The sequence below is a fragment of the Mustela nigripes genome, chromosome 3, assembly GCF_022355385.1.
Source record: "Mustela nigripes isolate SB6536 chromosome 3, MUSNIG.SB6536, whole genome shotgun sequence".
NCBI classification, from domain to species: domain Eukaryota; kingdom Metazoa; phylum Chordata; class Mammalia; order Carnivora; family Mustelidae; genus Mustela; species Mustela nigripes.
In genome coordinates this window covers 188,877,516-188,896,944 of record NC_081559.1, presented here as the reverse complement: position 1 = coordinate 188,896,944, position 19,429 = coordinate 188,877,516, and the positions used below count along the sequence as shown (strand labels likewise).

At 48.8% G+C, this 19,429-nt stretch overlaps 1 protein-coding gene across 1 annotated transcript in view; it reads right to left on the bottom strand.

Annotated features, from left to right (window-relative positions):
* TG (thyroglobulin) overlaps positions 1 to 19,429 on the bottom strand; it is a 236,969-nt gene that overhangs the window by 148,687 nt on the left and 68,853 nt on the right. Inside the window, exons 28-32 of the mRNA XM_059395530.1 lie at positions 16,277 to 16,441; positions 7,460 to 7,525; positions 5,339 to 5,419; positions 1,232 to 1,369; positions 203 to 379 (exon numbers count right to left, since the gene is read on the bottom strand). Coding sequence (XP_059251513.1) covers positions 203 to 379; positions 1,232 to 1,369; positions 5,339 to 5,419; positions 7,460 to 7,525; positions 16,277 to 16,441 — 627 coding nt within the window. The remainder of the gene's footprint in view (positions 1 to 202; positions 380 to 1,231; positions 1,370 to 5,338; positions 5,420 to 7,459; positions 7,526 to 16,276; positions 16,442 to 19,429) is intronic.

Sequence of the window (19,429 nt, the reverse complement as noted above, 5' to 3'; positions counted from 1 at the left end):
CAGTGGCTTTTTCTAAGGAGTGGGAGTGCAGAACAGGATTGTTCTCCATCAGCTTCATGCATTTCTAAATGGCTTCACATTGCTACAAGGAGCATGAGTAACTCTAATTTTAAAAAGAATAAGTTAATCTGGATATTTCTAAAACCACAGAGCCCAGAGCCCACTAGAAAAGCAGTTTGTGCAGATCTCACCAAGTACTCACCTTTCTTCCGGAACAAAGTCTTTGGCCTGTGAGGCAGGATCAGTCTGCAGCCCTTGGGATTGGACTCCACGACATCATCACACACCTGGGCCTCTGGGTAGAGGACGCAAGTGAAATATAAGGATGCATTGTCTGTTATCTCTGCCAGCTGGCAGAAAGAGGACTCCTGGACACAGCCTGCAAAAGAGAGTGATGGGTTTTAGTCCTTGGGACGCCTGCAGGAAAGGAACCTCTACAGGATCTACAAGGAAGAAATGTCTGGTAGGGATTCTTCCTGGGAGGGCAGAGGCCCAGGAGAGTTGAGACTACCAAGTCTGGAAGGTCCAAGAAAAAATACTGGGGTTCTACTAGCTGGAGAGAGTACTCTCCATCAAACTGAGAGCCCATATGGCTCTTAATAAAAGCAGAGTCTAGCAGGATGAGGAATGAGCTGTACACACAGAAATGCAGGAGAACCAGGACAAAACTCCACTGGATCTACCCAAGACCATCTCAGAGGCAGTTGAAATATTCAGACCAAAGACCACAGGACTATAAAAACTTCGTGAATTCTGTGAATGATCTTGCCTGCTCCCACTACCATGTCAGACTTTCCCACTGGTATATGGTAGCTCCCTCACAGGGAGGGGTCATAGTTAATTCATTTTCTTTTTTTTTTTTTTCTCATCTCCAAGGTCAAACACAAGACTTAGAACATAGGCACATGCCTGCTGAGTAAAGGATGGATGGATGGATGGATGGATGGACGGATGATGGATGGATAGATGGATAGTGAGTGAAGGGATGGATAGATTGATGGATGGATGATAGGTTCTTGGAGTAAAGTAGAGTTTATCTATCCTATAAGCTTCTTGAAGATATAGGTTATATCCTGTCTTTCTTCAGTATTACTGATGGTACAATACTGAAGTGATCCCTGAGTTATGCCATTGAGTTTCATCATATCTATTTATCAAGAGTTGTTAATCAGGTCTGTGTTGCCTGATCAAAGGATCTAGAAGGGGAAGGATGAGGTCAGAGGATACTTACGAGACAGACACCATAGGTTTGCCTGCTGAGGTGAAAACACATGTTTGAAAAGCCAGTGCTGCTGCATGGGCAGGGATTGGCTTCCATTGACAGTGATCTGGTTAAGGTCCACAGGGGAGAAAAGGTCTGTTGCCAAATCTAAAAAGGAAGGAGAGAGTCAACTTCCTTTGCTTTATCTTCACAATGAGTTTCTCTTTCTGTCTCCCACCATCCCTGTCTCTCTCTCTCCCCCAATCTCTCTCTCTCGCTCTCTCTCTCTCTCTCACACACACACACACACACACACACACATGCACACACACACTTTCTTTAGGCGGTGTGAACTCAGGGCATGTCTGGAGGCCATGGGGCTGGGTGTCAAGCCAGGCAGGAAGAGTTCAGAAGGTTTCAGACAGTCCTAAAAATTATAGAGTTGAAAACTCTTAGACTCTCAGTTTGGAAGAAATCTTAGGAGCCATCTGGTTCCAACAGACAGGATTTCTGTCTGTTGCCCCCACAGCCTGCTTGACATGTCTGGGCTGACCACAGCACCATACTCCACCATTAAGAAGTTATGGAGTCAAATCTATCACTGTGGACCACTGATGCTCCTATCCTTTGAAGCCACACGGAAGTCCTAGCTCTCTCCCAAATGGCAGCCTTCATCTGCTCAGACAGCTTTCAGCTCTGCTCTGCCCAAACCATGAAAGCCCTGGCTTGACTATCCCTTAGTCTCTCCTTATAGCTTCATGTGCCACGATCACTGACTAAAGGCTCTTTCTGGGTGCTGTGCTGCCCATAGGACAGAAGTCCAAGCTTTCTTCTTGGTCCAGGCTCTACCTGTATCTTAAGATTTATCTCCAATTGCTTCAACTTTCACTCCTGAAGCCTTGCCACACTGCTTGCTCCCAGGACCACTGTTCATGCTTACCCCTCTTCCTCACCTACCAAGTCCTCCTGTGCCTCAAGGCCAATGCTGTTCCCTCCTTCTCTGATGTTCTGTAGCCCTATAAAGAGGCTCTCCAGTGCTGAAGGGCTCAGTGTTCCAGGCCCAGGGGTGAAGGGCTGATTTCTGCCCTTCATGAGAGCTCTGGCTTGGTAGAGGTGCTTACTCTGGGGACACAGTTCATGGAGTTGAGCTGGGGCCCATTTACAGGCCTGGCCAGATAGGAGGCTCTCCTTGCTGGCTTCCCTCTGCGGGTCTCAAACACTCAGACTGACCTGGAGCGGAGAAGGGAGACTTCCTCACTGTGCCCTGAATGGGGAGACCATTCAGAGGAACACCGAGGTGCACAGGCCAGGTAAACAAGGCAGGGAAGTGGCCCTAGGCCAGACAGGAGCGGATCAAACGGGTGACTCCTGCAGGGGCGTTATCTTCCTCAGCCCAGGAATGTAATCAGCTGGGAAAGGGAAAACCTGAGCTGAGCTGGGTCTATTCACCCTGATTCCCTCCAAGGTCTTGGGCGCAGGGCCCAGCTCCCCTTCTGGTGAGGGCATTTTGGGGGGGGGGGGGTCCTTCCTGTGGGAGTCGTGTGATGGTTCCATAGATGTGAACTGACATGGGGTATAATGATGGATTTTACAGAATGTCCAGAATCGCCCCGAAGCCATTCACCTGTACCTTGCCATGAGTGGTCTGGCTACTCCCCACCACCCGCCGCCATGGCATGGCTTAGGTGTGGGAACCCCAAACACAAGTGTCCCAGGGGAGGTGGGGTCAGCTGGAGTTCCTGGTGCTAGGCAGGGTCTGGGGCCAACGGGAGAGCCGGGCCCCTGACGGCAAGGGCAGCTCACCTCAGCTCAAAGGACCGGCGCCAGGCAGAAATCTGAAACCAGTGCTGCCAGTGCTTGTCCTGTTTTTCTCTAGAGAAGCTTAAAATCTCAATTTTTATATAAAATCTCCTAAGTTAAAAATACTGGCTCAGTTGGAAAAAAAAAAAAAAAAGTCTGCTCTGCAAATCAAACCAAAACCCATCTGCTCCACTAGCTGGGGGTCACCAGGACTCAGCTCTGGAGCCCACACTGTGCCAAGGAGTGGCTGGTGTTCTAGAAGAACACAGGCTTCAGAGGCAGCTGGCCACAGCTTGAACCCTGGTGCTGCTTAGTTCGTGCTAGACTGGCTTAACCAGGGTATACTGAGGTATCTGAGGCCTTATGTGTCTCATTGGCGAAGTGGGAACAATGACACCAGACAGCAGAGTTGCCCTGACTTTTGCAAGACGATGCATAAGAAGCACCAAATGCAAGGCCTGCCACCAGGAAGCTCAAGAAGGGGAGCCTGCTCTCTTCCGCTCCCCTCCCCGGGGAGTGTTGAGCTCACCCTTGCTCACCAGGAAAACAATGGCTGGCCACAGATAAACTGGAATGCCAACCACGTGTTCAAGAGGTTCCCAAGGCAGAACAAATCTGCCATCTTGCTCGGGCAAAGATCAGAAAGGCGAGGGTCCAGGTCATTGTGCAGAGGAAAGCCAGCTACATGCTTGCTTATGAGGGCAAGGCAGGGCAGCCTCCTGCACGCCCACCCACACCTCCCACCACCCTGCTGGCAAAACTAAAGCTCCTACCGGAAGACCTCCCGAAGTGCAAAAGACACCACTGAGAAGAGCACTGGACAGGAGTATGTACCCTGACCCTAGTCTCCACGCCAAACAGGGACCTGCTCTCTGACACCCAATACAGGAAGAGAGAGGACTAGGGACAGAACTTGACAGAAGGCTTGCTATGAGCCAGGCTCGGTGCTAGGATCAGCATCACCAATACCATGACTGCCACGTAATAACAGCCACCAATTTTTGAGCACCTTCTCTGTGCCCCTGTAATTTTCAGCATTACTTATTCTAATTCCCACAACTGCTCTGGCTCATGGGGACTGCTCTCTCTCTCTCTCTCAATTACTGAGGAAGAAACTGAGGCTGGGGAAGGTGACTCAGGGTTGCACAGGCAGACAGAGGCAGAGCTGGGGTTTAAAGCCTACTCTTCTGGCCTGAGAACCTGTAGTCTAAACCAGGGCATAGCCCTTGGTTCCTGCAACTCTACAAATGCAGAATGAACTCACAACAGCCAGACTACTACGGAATATGCCCCATTTGGGGTAGGCTTTGCACCTTCTCTCATTCGAGCTGGACAGAAGCCCCAGAAAGCAGAAGAACCTGTGACTTGGATGGCATCTGGTAACTGCCAAAGGCAACGTGCCAGGTGTTTCACCCAGATGTGCTATAGTGGGATTAGTGGAAATCGAGGTGCCTTCTACACATGAATCAAGGCTCTTAGAAGGTGAGCAAAGTACTCACGGCCATGCAGTTAACGTAAGTGGCAAATAAAGTGGCTCAAGCCCTAATCTATCTGCTTTGCAGTGCGGGGTTCCTCCCACAGTGCGATGCTGTCCCCCTGGGCAGGCAGATTGACCTGCCTCCCCTCTCCCCTCCCCTGTCTATTCCCCTCCCTTCTCTTCTGTTCCCTCCCCTTCCCCGTGGCCCCTTCCCTTCTGTTCTATCCCCTTCTGTTCCCTCCCCTTCCACGCTGTTCTGTTCTGTTCCCTTGTCGACCCTTCCCTTGCCTCCCCGAGTCTCCTCTTCCCTTCCCCCTTCTTCCTCCTCCTCCTCCTTCCTCTCCCCCTCCCCCCGCTGCCCTGCTCCCCCTCTGAGTTTTATCTCCCCCTAAGAAATAACAACTCGAGACGCTAGGGATAAAGCATCTCAGCACATACACTCTGTCCCTACTAACGTATGGATCTGTATCTTCCACTGAGTAAAAGGACCCTTTCTCAAGGACGCTCTGGAAATCTCCCTCACGGAACGGTGCCGGAATCGGTACGTTCCATCACTGACATCACTGACGTCACTGACCACAGTCAGCTGAAGCTGGCTGTTTAGTCACTTTTGCTGGGTTTTGCTGTTCTGGTCATTTTCTTTTCCCGGAGCAGTGATGACTCTGCAATGGTTCTGCTGTACTGTCCGTGCCCCTCTGAGGAGCCGTCTGTGTTGAGTGACGTGATTAGCTGAGAGGGTGGTCCCTGGCCGCGGGGGGCAGGGATGCTAACGGGTCCAAGCATGGACCAGACGTGGGGCATCACCATCTTATCTCCACAGCCGGGCACCCCTGGGTAGAAAAAGGCTTTGCGGTGGGTACCTGTGTCTGTTGGAGACACTGGCCTTGGCTCCGTGTTTCTTCCACATCCCAGAGACTCAGATCGAGACCCCATGTCAGAATCTAGGAGGGAAAAAAAAAGATTGTTGTTTTATGTTGGGGTGAGAAAAGGGAGGTATTCCTCTTGTCAATGAAATGGCAAACTGGGAAAGTCTCACAGTCCACAGCCAGGTGCCCGAGACAGGATCTAGAACAAATCCAGGGCAGAAACTTGTACATCTTGGCCTTTGAGGGCACATCAGCCACCTTCTCATTAAGAGAATCATTACTGTCCTCGATATTGAAGTGACTCATTGCAAAGCTAGTGAGATGTGCTCATAAATCTTGGTCTTTACAATGCCCTGCGAGGATGAGGGCTAAGATTGTCACTTACTCCTGAGAAAACAGAGATGCGCAGAGATGAAGGAACTCAGCCCAGAGTATTCAGGGGGAAAGTAGATGAATCAGAATTTGAGAAAATTAAATAAAATCTCCAAGTTGGGAACGTGTCTTCCTTGAAAGCAGAGTGGGCCCCTGGGGAGAACAGGGCATCAGGCACGCCTTTGGGTGCTCTTGCTCAGGCTGGCAAATCTCCTCGGGAGAAGCAAGTCCGTAACCCCTCACCAGCTTGCAGCTTATTTGTCAGACATTTCTGATAACTAGGAAGCTCTGAACCTGGAGCCAGAGTCAGGCTCCCAGCCCTGGGAAGCCTGGAGGGCATTCCACTGAACTTTTCCGCGCCTGGTTGTTCTTGTCTGCGAAATGAATAAAATACCGTCCCCTTTTGCAGCTACCTTATAAGGACGGCTAATGAGAAACAACGTGTATAATCTCATTAAATCTTTAAACTTTAAAATGAGACTCTAGTGGGCATCCTCCCGTCCCTCCCGCTCTTCCTCCTTTTTTTGTTTTTTTTTTTTTAAGATTTTATTTATTTGACAGAAAAAGACACACAGAGAGAGAGGGAGGGATCACAAGTAGGGGGAGTGGGAGAGGGAGAAGCTGACGCCCCTCTGAGCAGGGAGCCTGATGCGGGACTCAATCCCAGGACCCTGAGATCATGACCTGAGCCGAAGGCAGATGCTTAACCCACTGAGGCCCCCAGGTACCCCTTTCTTCCTCCCTTTTCCTCGTGCTCTCCATCCATCCTCACCACCACCAGTGTGCGGCAGCGGCTGGGCTGCAATAGGCACTGGGCCACTTGCCCCGGCTCATGCAGCTCTGTGTGCCCAGCATTCTTATTGCCATGGTGCCCATGAGGGGACAGGGCTGCGAGGGTGTAACGGATGTGCATGAGGCCACAAGGCAGTGCGTAATACAACCAGAAATCACACCCGGTGACTCCACCCCAGGGCACTGTCCTGTCTCTAAGCAGACCCCACAAGAGTGAGGAGGGATTCCGGGAAGAGGAGGAGAGTGACATGGGGTGGCATCAGTCCCCCTCCCCCCACTAGCCCCACAGCCACAGTGTGTACAGGTCGGCTACCCCCGCTGCTTCCCGCGGCTGGAACTCCCGAGGTGAAGGCTGTGCCTCACCCATCTCTCTCAACCCGTCCCACTCAGACTCATCCCAAATGCCTTGCACGGTCCTGGCACTGAGTAGGCACTTGGGCGATGCTCAGAAAATTCAGAGGAGAACAAACAGAGCAGAAAGAAGTTGCCAGACCCTGGTTTTATCTGGAGCCCCAACCTGCTCCACACACCCACAGGGGCACTACCTCTCAGCAGGGGTCATGACATCAGCACAGGGGGACATGCCCCCTCGCCGTGACCTCATGGGGGAATGGCATCTGTGGCTGAGTCCCCTGGAAAAATGCATCCTTGGCCAAAGCAGCCTCAAATCTCCTTTCCAGGAACAAGAGCTCGGGGTCAGTGAACTTGATCTCACAGGAAGCCATGCTTCCTTCCCCCATCTTTGCTGGGGCTTCTACCCTTTACACATTTCTTCGAGGGTTTGGTATCTTATCTGATGAGAGTCAGGTCCTTCTATGCCACAAAGAGCACTCATTTGGAAAACAAATCTCTACAGTTTCCTCTCTGGGGAGCAGAGTGCCCCATGAACGAGAGGTGAGGCCAGTCTGGTGTAATCTGTGTCCTGTTCACCCTCTCTGCCCCACCACTCACCTTTCCAGAGATAAACCTGCTGGAAGCTGGTAATGGTGTCTGGAGGTCCTTCCACGGAGGCTGGAACTGCCAAGAGAGATATTTATTTCTATGAGCTTGAGAGTGCCTGTTCTCACAGGGGACCCACCACGGCCACGCTGACCCTCCTCTCCCCCACACAGGACCCTCCTACCTACCACGTTGTATGCCCCCAAAACAACACATGATGGAATAGTCTTCCAGATACCTGGTACAAGACCAGAGCTGGTCAGGCCCAGGTCAGGCACCAAAGAGATTATCGTGGGTAGGGGGTGGGAAACTGAGAGTCACTGAAGAAACTGGGGACTGGCCAAAAGAGAACCAAGCCCCTAGAGACTCGGGTGCTGTCTTAACTGTCCATGTCATGTAAGCCCCCTGAGACTCTTGCAATGCAGGCAAATGGGGACAGTAATAGTGAGAGTGGGAATCCTGGGAACCATCTTCTGGAGCCCTCAGCATTTGATAAGCACCCTATGATGGGTAGGTTCCATTATTAGATTCATTACTAACGTTATTCAGTTTTCTTTCTGCCAAACTACATTCTTCTGGAATCATCTAGCTGCGAATGGCTTTGCCACACCATTCCTTGATGGTCAAGTTTGCCTCTCTTGCCTCTGCTCAGACGTAAGATTTTTCTATCCCCTGCGCTATGAAAGCCTGGGAAGAGAGCTCAGAAGAAAGAAGAGGTTCTGGAGGAAAAAAAAACTCCACGCATGGCAGGAAACACATGGTTCACAACCTGAGACCTCAAGAAGTTAATCACATCATGTTAGTATCATTAAGAACCATGTATTATTATAGTCAATTATTATTAACTCTTCACCATTGGCCCAACACTATGATGAGCACCTTCCAGATACTGGCTTATTTAAACCTCACAGGTAGGCATTTTTGTCCCTGATTTCCAGGTGCAGATCGAAATCCAGAGGCCAATGTCAGAGTTCAAATCCCACCTGCTTGGCTCCACACCCCCTGCTCTTAATCACCAGACTGAAGAGAGGATAACATATTTTAGAATTCTGTCCATCCAAAATAGCAAACACCTATAAAGGCTCTTGTGTTTAGAGGGGTATTTAAGGAGGTTTAAAGAGGTTTAATTAAACAGTGAATGATTTGGAAAACTCAGCCATTCAAGTCATGAGCCCTTCCATACCAAGAATGGTGCGACGTGCTCTAGGTCAGGGAAGTGAGCCCAAAATATTGAGCTACACTTCCATTTGGTTTTGCTTCTAAAATGGGAATAAGCAGCAATTCCAGAACATCTCACACTGCCCAATATTGGGATTACACATTTCCTTAAAAGACCCACTCATAATTCTCTCCTCGTCCTCCTCAGAGGGTGGATGCCTCTTATAAAAATCTGGGGAAATTAAAACCTATGATGTCTGGGAAATCTAGACTTGGATCTTTGAAACTTTGAAACTCATTCAACACACAACAGAGGAGCCCATAGTACACTCTTCCAACATGAACATGGAGCAGTCTGCTGTGCTTCAGCTACCCTTCCTGGTCACATTTGTCCATGACAAAGGGCAGGCAAGGGGACTTGGGACCTGACCCCAAGGGACATTAGAGAATTTGTTTCTTAAAACTTTTTACACCCAAATCTATATGGTATACTGACTCTTCAAAAGGATGGGAGGATATATATATACACACACACACACATATATATACACACACACACATATACACATACACACATACACACACACATACACACACACACATATACACACACACACATATACCCACACACATACACACACACATACACACACACACACATATATACACATACACACACATATATACATATATATACATATACATATATACATGTATATATATGTATACATACGTATATGTGTGTGTATGTATATATCGAGAGAGATTTATCCTTTTGGTAATATAGATGTACACAAAATACATAAATAAGGTAAAATTTTCCAAATAGTGTAGCTCATCCATGCATTAGGATTCTTATTTATTCTATAAAAGTAGGAGAAACAACAACATCTTAATTCTTATTCTTCTTATTCTTATTCTTATTATCTTATTCTTATCAATCTTAAGTGCATTATTGCTCTCAAATCTAAGACTGAAACTGAGGAACCCTTTACAAAGTAATTTACCATGGGATACACCTGAGCATTTAGATCATGGACCCTCAGTAATATTAGTCCACATCCCCATCATTGCTCCTTCTCAAGAGCACTAATCCCTCAAGCATTTCTTTACCACTCAGCAGTCCCCATTTCTGACTTGGATGAGTGGGTGAACCTCTCACGTTGCCCAGAACATCTTGATGTGGTGTGGTAGATGTGTCCTGCTTTTCAGGGAGTGGCAAGGACAATTGAAGGAGCCCTCCATCACCCAGAGAAGAACAGGTATTCCACACAGGTGGACAGGTCTCACGCTGTATTTTGAGGCCAGAATGCACTGAACTGTGGTGAGAATAGGATTTCTTTCCTCCTTTTTGTCCATATCAAGGCAGTAGAGCCCCGTGCATTCTAGCCAGGAAAATATGGTGAGTCTTAACCCCGTCCTTGGTTTTGGCTCATTTCAACACCATTCAAACTAGTGGAATTCAGTTACATCCAGGACACAAAAAGCTGAGCACTCGGTAGATCCAGAAAGCCACCTGACATCTACAGACTGACATGTAGATGCGGGTAAATCACCACAAAGTGAAAACAGCCTTGGTATTTTGACTACTGAACTGATTGCCAGGTCTCCACAGGCAGGCATAGAGGCCACAGGGTGAAGGGCATGGCATCACCCTCTCTCTTGTCTTCCCCATCCCCCACCACACTCACCTCCTCCTACTTTCCAAGTCAGTCAAGGGTACCCACCCCTTCCTGGTCACTCTCTCAGACCCAGCCTCCTTGCCTGCATCAAACTCCACCTCCACCCAGGCTGTTTCCCAAACTGGTCTTCAATCCTCCCCCACAGCAGGACCCTCCCTCTTGGCTCAGGCCTCATCAGGGACTTTGACCGGTCCCCTTGACTCTCTCCCACTACCCCCCAGTCATATAGCTCCAAGGAATCCTTCCCCAAAGGCAATCCTACCTCCAGTCTTGCTATAGCTACCGTAGGTTTCAGAATCACTTCCCTGGGACCTGGTTCTTGGCAGTGTGAGCAGCCACGTGCCATCCCCAAGGGGCCTGTCTTCCTAGTTCCACCTAATGCATGCTTCCAGCCTTCTGTATCACTGCCCTCGAGAGCCCTCACCCCCTTCCACCTGGTGAACCTCTACTCGTTCTTTAAGAATCAGGGCTAATGCTACCTCCTTCTAGAAGGCCCCCACAAACCCCCTGGCTGGGTTATATGCCCTTCCTCTAGATTTGCAGAACACTCAACAAGCATCTCTATCTTTAATTTTACACTTTACTGTAACTGTCCACTGAACATACTAGAGCTTTCGGACATCAGGAACAGGGTCTTAGTGTTCTTTGTGTCGCACACATCTGGCATAAGGCCTGCTGCAGAACTGGTGTTCAGCACATTAATGTCTACAAGGAGGAATGAATGAGGAAAACAGAGTAATCAATGATATTCAGAGCCCACCAAGCAAACACAGAGCATCATCTTCCTAAGCACAGGAAGGCTGCCCACTAAATTAGCTTTCCTAATGCAGACGTCCAATGCTTCCCTCCATTCCCCAAAACTTCCCCGACTCAATATTGTTGGTTGTGAGGAAGCGCATGGGACCGAAGCAAACATAACTCCACCTCTTCCCCACTAAGCAATATTTTAAGGTAAAGCAGTTTTGACTATCCAGACATTTGTTCCATTCTTTCCATGACAGCTGAGTTAGAATATCCCTGTGACACAAACAGGTCTCCATGCTCTGACTCATCACCTCTCTCTCCATAATCAAGGCAACACAAACACATACACATTTAGAAGTTTTGGGGTTTGGCACGGAACCTGATTCCTGGAGGTTGGTGAGCACTTAATTTACTTCAGGACACTTCTGCCAAGTTCATGTGCTGTGTCTGGGCAGTTAATTTAAATCTACAGCCTGGCAGTGGGCAGCATCCCAAACTAGAAAGCCCAGGTTTCGGAGTCTACCTTCTATTCCCTGCCCTTCCTAAATTAACTGCTTTCCTGAATCCTTGTCTCAGGCTCTGCTTAGTGCAAAGCACATGACTGCTATTGTAAAAAACTATAATAGAATCATCCTATGTGTATGTGCACACCAGACGTCTTCTCTGAATTCACGTGGAGACAGTGAGCATCCCAGAGGCATTGTATGTTTCTCCACCTACCTCCCAACACCCCGAGACAGTGGCAAGCACTGATACAAAACAGACTCCTATGAAGAGGACACCAGCCATGAGCAGAGCCTCAGCACTGCCCAAAGCATGAAGCCTTTGGGATTCAGAATAAACCCAGGAGTGTTCTGCCAAGGCTTGTTTTTCCTGTCAAATGATAAGTCCCTGTGGGTAGTAAGGGACATTTAATCTGCCTAGTTTTCATTCATTTGCACTTCAAGACATTGTGAGAAAGAAGACATAAGCAGTTCCAGAGCTCTCTAAGCCTTTCCCCTTAGACAGTCTCAAACAGTTGAAACATCCAGAGATGCCCACGGGCAATTTGGGAGACACAGACTCGGGGTGGATTCTTCTCTTGAGAGTAATGTTTAAACAGAAATCTGACAAAAGGGAAGAGAAATCTCACAACCAGGAAAAGCACTGGGCCTTCTTATGGGATAAAATGGCTCCCAGGGGCTTTGCAGGGTTATTTGTTTGTGGGTTTGTTTGTCGTGAACTGATATTTGGTTGCGTAAACAAACAAGGAAAAATGAACTAAAAGGGAATTCTGAGTTCTCTGGACTTTTGTCAGTCCTCTGAGACGGACAAACGGCACCACTGCACGTCAGTAATCTTCCTGTCACCCCAACTAACCTTCATGCTCCTTCCAACACAGAGGCCACTCCTCCCTGTGTGTGCCCCAGTTCTTGGCCTGGCGCCTACACTCAGCAAGCTCTCAGGACGAGTGACAGACAAGTGAGCCCAACAACTCCCTCTTCTGTGGCTGTTCATGCCCACACAGGTCACCTCTGCCGCCCACCCCTGACCCTCCTGTTTTCCCGGGGCCTTTTGTCCCCTTCTCCCCACAGTCCTTGAACATCCTGGAAGGAGAACGTGTGGATTCCTGACATTAACGACCCGATGTCTGGAGCGGAGCAACCCCAGAGGGACGTCCACTACTGGACTCCTTAATTTGCTGGGACAACACAAACTATACAAGCACGTGGCACCATGGGGTGGGGCGGGGGAGAGCTTCCACGGACAGCCCTGTTCCCCAAAGCCTGAGGTTTAGGTTCCAGCCACGGCACTTCATGCAAAGGCAGTTTCTGTAAGTATGACCCGTCACAGCTCAGAACTGCACTCTCCTGAGTGATGAAACCAGCGGCCTCACTCAAGCATCAAAAGGATCAGTGAGTCGATGGGGTGAAAGTGCTTTGTAAAATGCAACACAGATACTGATGTGCTTCCTGTTTTAATTTAGTGGATTCTGTTGGGTTGCCAATTCCTACAAATGGCAATCGATTCACTTACACTTTGTACGTAAATGCTAATTTAACCAGACCACCTGTTGGACCAGACTCTCAGAGGGCTGGTGAGCTGATTAATGAGAGCAGATGTCCAGACCGGAAGTCCTACAGGGTGCCTCTGTGAGGTGTGCCATCAGGGCAGCGAGGACTTGAGGTTCAGAAACCGTGCCTTAAACTACAGCCCATAGAGCATGTTAGCCCTTCATTCTTTAATATGCAAAGAAGTGTGCCCCCATTTTACGGATGCAGACCCTGAGGCTCAGAGAGGTGAAGTGCTTTGAGCAGGGCCACAGAGCTGGAGGAGAAATGCAGAAATCATCGCCAGGATTTTTGATGCAGGCCGTTGCCCCATAATCTCTACTATCTATGGAGCGCCCCCTTTGCTCCGGGCACCACTCCCAAAGCTTCACCACACGTTCCTCCTTCAATCCTTCCAACCTCCCAAGAATCCAAAGTCATGATTATCTTCATTTTATAACGGGGAAGGCCAAGGCCCAGAAAAGCCATACAAGGAGTAAGCATTCACACTGGGATTTGAATTCTGGGGTCTGATTCCAAAGTCTGTGTTTTAATGAACATCTAACCAAGGACTAAATGGGAAGGCAGAGGCCGTAACAGAGAGAGTTCATCGCTGTGGTCCTTACATCCTTCCCATGTGCTTTCGATCCATTCTGTGGCCCCCTGCCGCTGTCTGGCTCCATGGAATCCTCACTCCTCTTTCCCTCTATCAATATGTATTGTCAGAAAAGGAGGTCTATCTATCAGTTACTCACATTTTAGTAAGAATTTAAACCATGTTTTTTTTCTTTTCCCAGGGACGCACTGTACTTGAAGAGTAACCTATTACTGCGGCAGAGAACATCTGTGCCCTATTCTTCTCAGTTGGAGAGGGCCTCATGGTCCGTTTGTGTATGAGGTGACCCCCAATTTGGAACATCATGGATATAAATTCAAGGTGCCTGAAATCCCCACCAAAGAGTACCCTTCTTAAAGCTTTGTCCACACCCGAAAATATACACATCGGGGAAAAAACCCAAAACCTCAAAAGTCATTTGATAATCACTCCTTCTCAGGGAGGCCAGACAAGGACACATTCTTTATTTTTGGGCACATACCAAGCACATGCTCCATGTGAAGCAATTCATTCTGGATTTATTGCCCATGAAGATATCATACGTCTTTCTGCAAACACTTGTTTTCACCCTGGTCTACCTCTCAGAATAATAGATACCATATGCTTGCTATCTACCACATCAATAAGCAACTTGATTTTATTAACCCCCCCCCCCAAAAAAAGTTAAGTCTCATGGAATTCCACTTAATTAGGCAAGATTTTTTTTTTAGGCTTTGGTAAATATTTATTCCACAGATATTGTATATTCTCTATGTCAGGTTTCATGCTGGATGGTGGGAAACTAGAAATTCATTAGACATGGGTCCACTTCATAAAAACAACCAAAGACTATGACAAAGTTAAAAAAATGATGATAATAGTATTATCTAACATTAATACTATGTGGCAGCCTATTATCTGTAAGCACCTACAGAGAGGAGTGGGTTAGAACGTCAGCTTGGGAGCCATATTGCCTGGTTTCGGGTCCCAGTCCTTCTCCTTGGAAGCACTCGGTCCTTAATAAGACTTTTCAGTGTGCCTCAGTTTCTTCAGCTGTAGAGTGGGGAGAATGGCAAGCAGTGCCTCTCTCCAAGCACTGGGTTGGGGCATGAGTGAGCCGTGACCAGAGCCTGAGAGCAGGGCCGGCTCATGGCAAGCATAGGAAAGACACGTCTAAGATAATCGCCACTCTCTCCGCCCACCTCAGCACAGCCCTGGGAGATGGGTCCTCTCGCTACCCCATTCTGTAGACAAGCAATGAGGCCTGAAGATATCTCCTGACCTGCTCCAGGTCACACAACTGGTGTCCAAAACTGGGATTCAACAGCACGGGCACACTCCCAGCTGGCAAGTGCGAAGAGTAGACAGGCTGAGGCACCCTTTCAGGTCCCTGCCCGCCACACTGCCCAACGCATAGTCTATCGGAGCCATTCACAGAACACAGAACACAGCAGCTCTATGGTGGGGGAAACATTGAACTCGTCAGGGTAGTCAGGGAGGCCCGTGGAGGAGGAGATGTTGAGCTCTCTGCCATTAGAACCCCAAGAGCTGCCTTACACTGAGAAGTAGGTCTTACAGATTTCTCCTGGAGGCAGGAAATAGTGGCTGCCCATTTTGAAGGACGAACATCTAGAGACAGGAAGCCTCCAAGGGCTCTTTGACTGCCCCCCGCTTGGTCTCCCCTGCCCTATCTGGCTGACACCTGCACTGCCTTCACCCCTCCCAACGCAGAGGGTGGGTTGGAACCATGTGCCGGCAAATAAACCAGAGAGGAGGCAAGATGGAACCAGGCTTCAGCCGGCCTCACAGAGGAACCTGGGGTCAGTGAGCCTCTGGGCTGGGTTCTCACCAAACTCCGACTTTTCGGGTTGGAAGGAAACTTCCAGGTCACCTAGTCAGGGCTTCTCAAACTTCCCAAACTCAGCGGACATGGCATTCTCCAGAGAGCTGGTTAGAACAGATTCCTGGGGCTACCCTGAGGGTCTCGAGTGGGACCCGAGCATCCATATTTCTAATGAGCTTCTGGGGACGCCGAACTCCCTGGCCCCGACCACAGAGTTTGCTGGTATGGTCAGTCCTCAGCTTAGGGTTCTTCTCTGATGGACGCCAGCTGAGGCGACAGGGCTGGGGGAGGCAGAGAGGTGATCCGCCTGGCCACCGTGGGATCTCAGGCGCTAATGCCCAGCCCTGTAAAATGAGGGGGTGGGCAGGTGATTTCGGGGTAACGTCTAGATCTCATGCTTATAAGTTTGTGGAAAATGTTGGAAGAGCTTCTGAAAGAAAGGAGAGCTGAGCAAGCTGAATAGCTATTTCTGTCAACGGAGTGCGGGTGGCAGGGCACACAGCCCCGTGCACGCCTATAATTAGGGGCAATGCAGCTGTACCTTCTGCAGCAGTGTGGCTGCCCAGCTGCGCCGGCCTCCCTCCAGCCAGCCTACAGCCTTGGGAGAGCTGCTGAGATGCTCTGTTCAGGTTTTAAGCAGTGTCTTTCTGCAATTTCTTTTCAGAAATATTACTTTCTCAGGGTACGAGGAGGCTCCTCGGAGAGGAATGGCAGAACTTGCTGGTGAGATGCAAAGCATACATTTTGAAAGAAGTAAGGCAGAAGGCAGGGACTTACTCTGGAACTCCAGGCCTCCCAGATGCAACGTTCCCTGGCGCCCCCCCTGGTCATATGTCACACCAGGACACGTGGCATTAGCCTGGGCTTCAGCGGGGTCCCTCCAGTCCTTGACATTGCAAAGTAGGACATCAGGGGAGCTCAGCAACCCACAGATGATGGGACCTGCAGAGTCAGGAGAGAGAGGAGAGGTTGATGTGATGAAGAACAAGGAGGGCCCTTTTAGGGACGCATGTCTGTGCCCGGAGAGGCTTGGAGGATGGGGACGGGTAACGATGCCTCGGGAGGACACTCGGACCGACACTGGAGCTCAGGAGGCTGGTGTTCAGTCGGGTTCCTCTTCTCTGATAGTCCCAAAGGGAGGCCCACCCCCATGCCTGTCCTGCTGAAGCCTTCCCCCTCCAGTAGAGCCCTTCTTCATGGGTCAGCAGCAGTGACGTCTTCAATACCACTGGGAGTCTTAGTGCTAGAGACCTCTGTCTTCATTCTCTGCCCTCTACCCCACCGAGTGATCTTTTTGAGACTTTAAGCAAATAAATAGCAGCTTCAGTCTCTCTGCCTTCTCTCAACCTCTCTCTCTACAACACACACACACACACACATGCACACACACACACACGCACGCACACATGGCAACTTTGAAGGGACTCAGAAAGGAGTACTCAGATTCTAAATAAAGAACTATGAAAAACCAGGAGCTCTGTACCAATGACACAAGCTTCCCTATGAGGAAGTGAGTTCCTTGTCTCTGGGTGCATTCAAGCAGAGGCCCTCTGGGATGTGCAGAGAGAATTCTATAACCAGGGGATGCACTAGACTACTCTGTTTAATTTTTTATTGGATCAATTTTTTGTAAAGCCTGATTTTTTAAAAAAGATTTATTTATTTGAGATAGAGAGAGGGTGCACACTCATGGAAGAGGGGCTGAGGGGGAGGGAGAGAATCTCCTGCAGACTCCCACTCAGCACAGAGCCTGTTGTGGGGTTCGATCTCATGACCCTGAATTCATGACCTGAGCCAAAACCAGGAGTTGGTCGTTTAACCGACTGAACCAAACAGGCACTCCTACGTATGCTAATTTTGAATACATATCCTAATTTTTAAAATGTTTCCCTGAAGTTACGACTTCATTTAGTACCAGGAAGATTTACCCCGTACTGAGTGCGTCCAACATCAGTTTTAGTGAGATAAGGCAGGTCACTCAAAGATTTCGGATGTCTGTGCTTTGCAGTCACTATGCTGGTAAACACTTTAAATGTTAATCCCCTTAATTCTTACTGACATTATTATTTCTGTTTTACTGGTGAGGAAACCGAGTCTCATATAAGTTAATTGCCCAAATTTACTGAGATCTAAAAATTAAATAATCTCTATGTCATTTCAATAAATAATCCCATTATAGCTAGTGTGGTCGTTCAGAATCGCCTGGAAAAAAAAAAAAATAGGAAATCTGCCACCTCATAACCCCATTCCCTTCCTTATCCTAATTTAGGCCCAGATCCGGATAGAGTTTCAACCTCATCTCTCACCAGAATTTCCCCAAAGTCGATGACTCAGATGTCTAGTTTATGAATCTGATCTTTTGTCCTTCTCCCGCCATTGGCCACTTAACCCACAGGTGATAAGAAACCAACAGCAGCATCTCTGTGTAAACAATCCCCTTACAGGTCCTCTGACTGCTGGTTCTCAAACCCGGGGCTCCGACTGGTTCTAACAACAACACAGGGAGAGCTCTGACGATGCTCGTTCCTCAGCAGCAACCAGACTTTCTGACTTAGTAGGTTGTAGGGGTAGGTGGTGGTGACATTCGGGAATCAGGATTTGTCAACAGCATCACAGATGACTCTGCTGCACACTCAGCTCTAGACTCCCTGACCTGGTCAGACCATTCGTTTCAGAGATGAGGAAACAGAGGCACAGAAAAGAAAGGTTTTTCCAGCTGAGAACTGGAGGAATGGCCAGATGGCCAGCAAGGGTCTCAGGGGGGGCCTCCAGACTGAGCCTCCTCTCAGCACCCCGGGTAGCAGGGGAGCCTAAGAGCCCACTGAGAGCCCAGAGGAAGTCTGAGCCCTGTGGCTGCCCTCTCCCAAGCCAGGAAACAGAGTCATGGAATTAAACAAGAGGCGGGTGTATTTTTTTCCTTCTGCTCTCAGACCTTGGAAGAGAAATCCACGTAGCTTTGTTCTTTCGTGCTAAAGTGTCAACGAGAACTCCGTGTGTCTGAGAGATGAGTGCCAGCTAGAGATTCAAAATAATTCGGATCCGTCCTGCTGGCTTCCGTTACACTCCTGGGCAGTGCGGGGCCACACGAGTCCCTCAGAACCCACTGAAATGTAGGTACCGAGGTCTCGTGAATTGTCTTTAATAATCAGTGGAAGCAAAGCCACTTAGGAGTTGAAGGTTGGAGGAGGCAGAAGCAGGGAGGGGAAGGGGGAATCTACCAGAAGGTTAAATGACTTTCCAGATGACAGTAAAAGGACGGAGCGGGAGTCTGTTCCCAGTCATCGACAGATCCGGCTAAAGCTTTATGATTCAAAGCTCCAGATCTGCCCATCGGACAAGCCTGGGGAAAACATCTGTCTGGTGTTTTATGTGCATCTCTAAGAGGGCTTAACCTGTGGCGTGGTGAGGTGGTCACTCAGCTCCACATAATTCACGGGTCACAGGTGCCACTTGGAGGGAAAAGCAAGCGAGGTGCGAGCCAGAAATGTCATGGAAAAAAGGATTTGGTGGGCTTACTGTTCCGTGGAACAAACTAATTCTCCCATATACGATTCTAAAGAAAACAACCTTCCAAGTTGAAAAACCATATGGTTTGGTGAGTAATAAGAGCATTTGGAGGAATTACCGTGTCTTCAGCGAGAGGGCAGGCGGCATTGCAGATTTTAACTGCAGCGTTTCACATACATACCTGTGTTTATATCATTGTGCGTGTGTACATGTGTGCATGTATAATATCTTTCTCTCTATATGTATACTTCTGCTTATCTAAACACTACCATGAATGCACATCATATAATCACAGAGCATTAAATCTAAAAGGGATTTTAGAATTCAACTCAGTCCCAGACTGCTGCCCTACCCCTCCAACAACATGCTCTCATCCAGCCCCACAGACAGCTGTGGGCTAACCTCAGCATTTTCTACAAACAC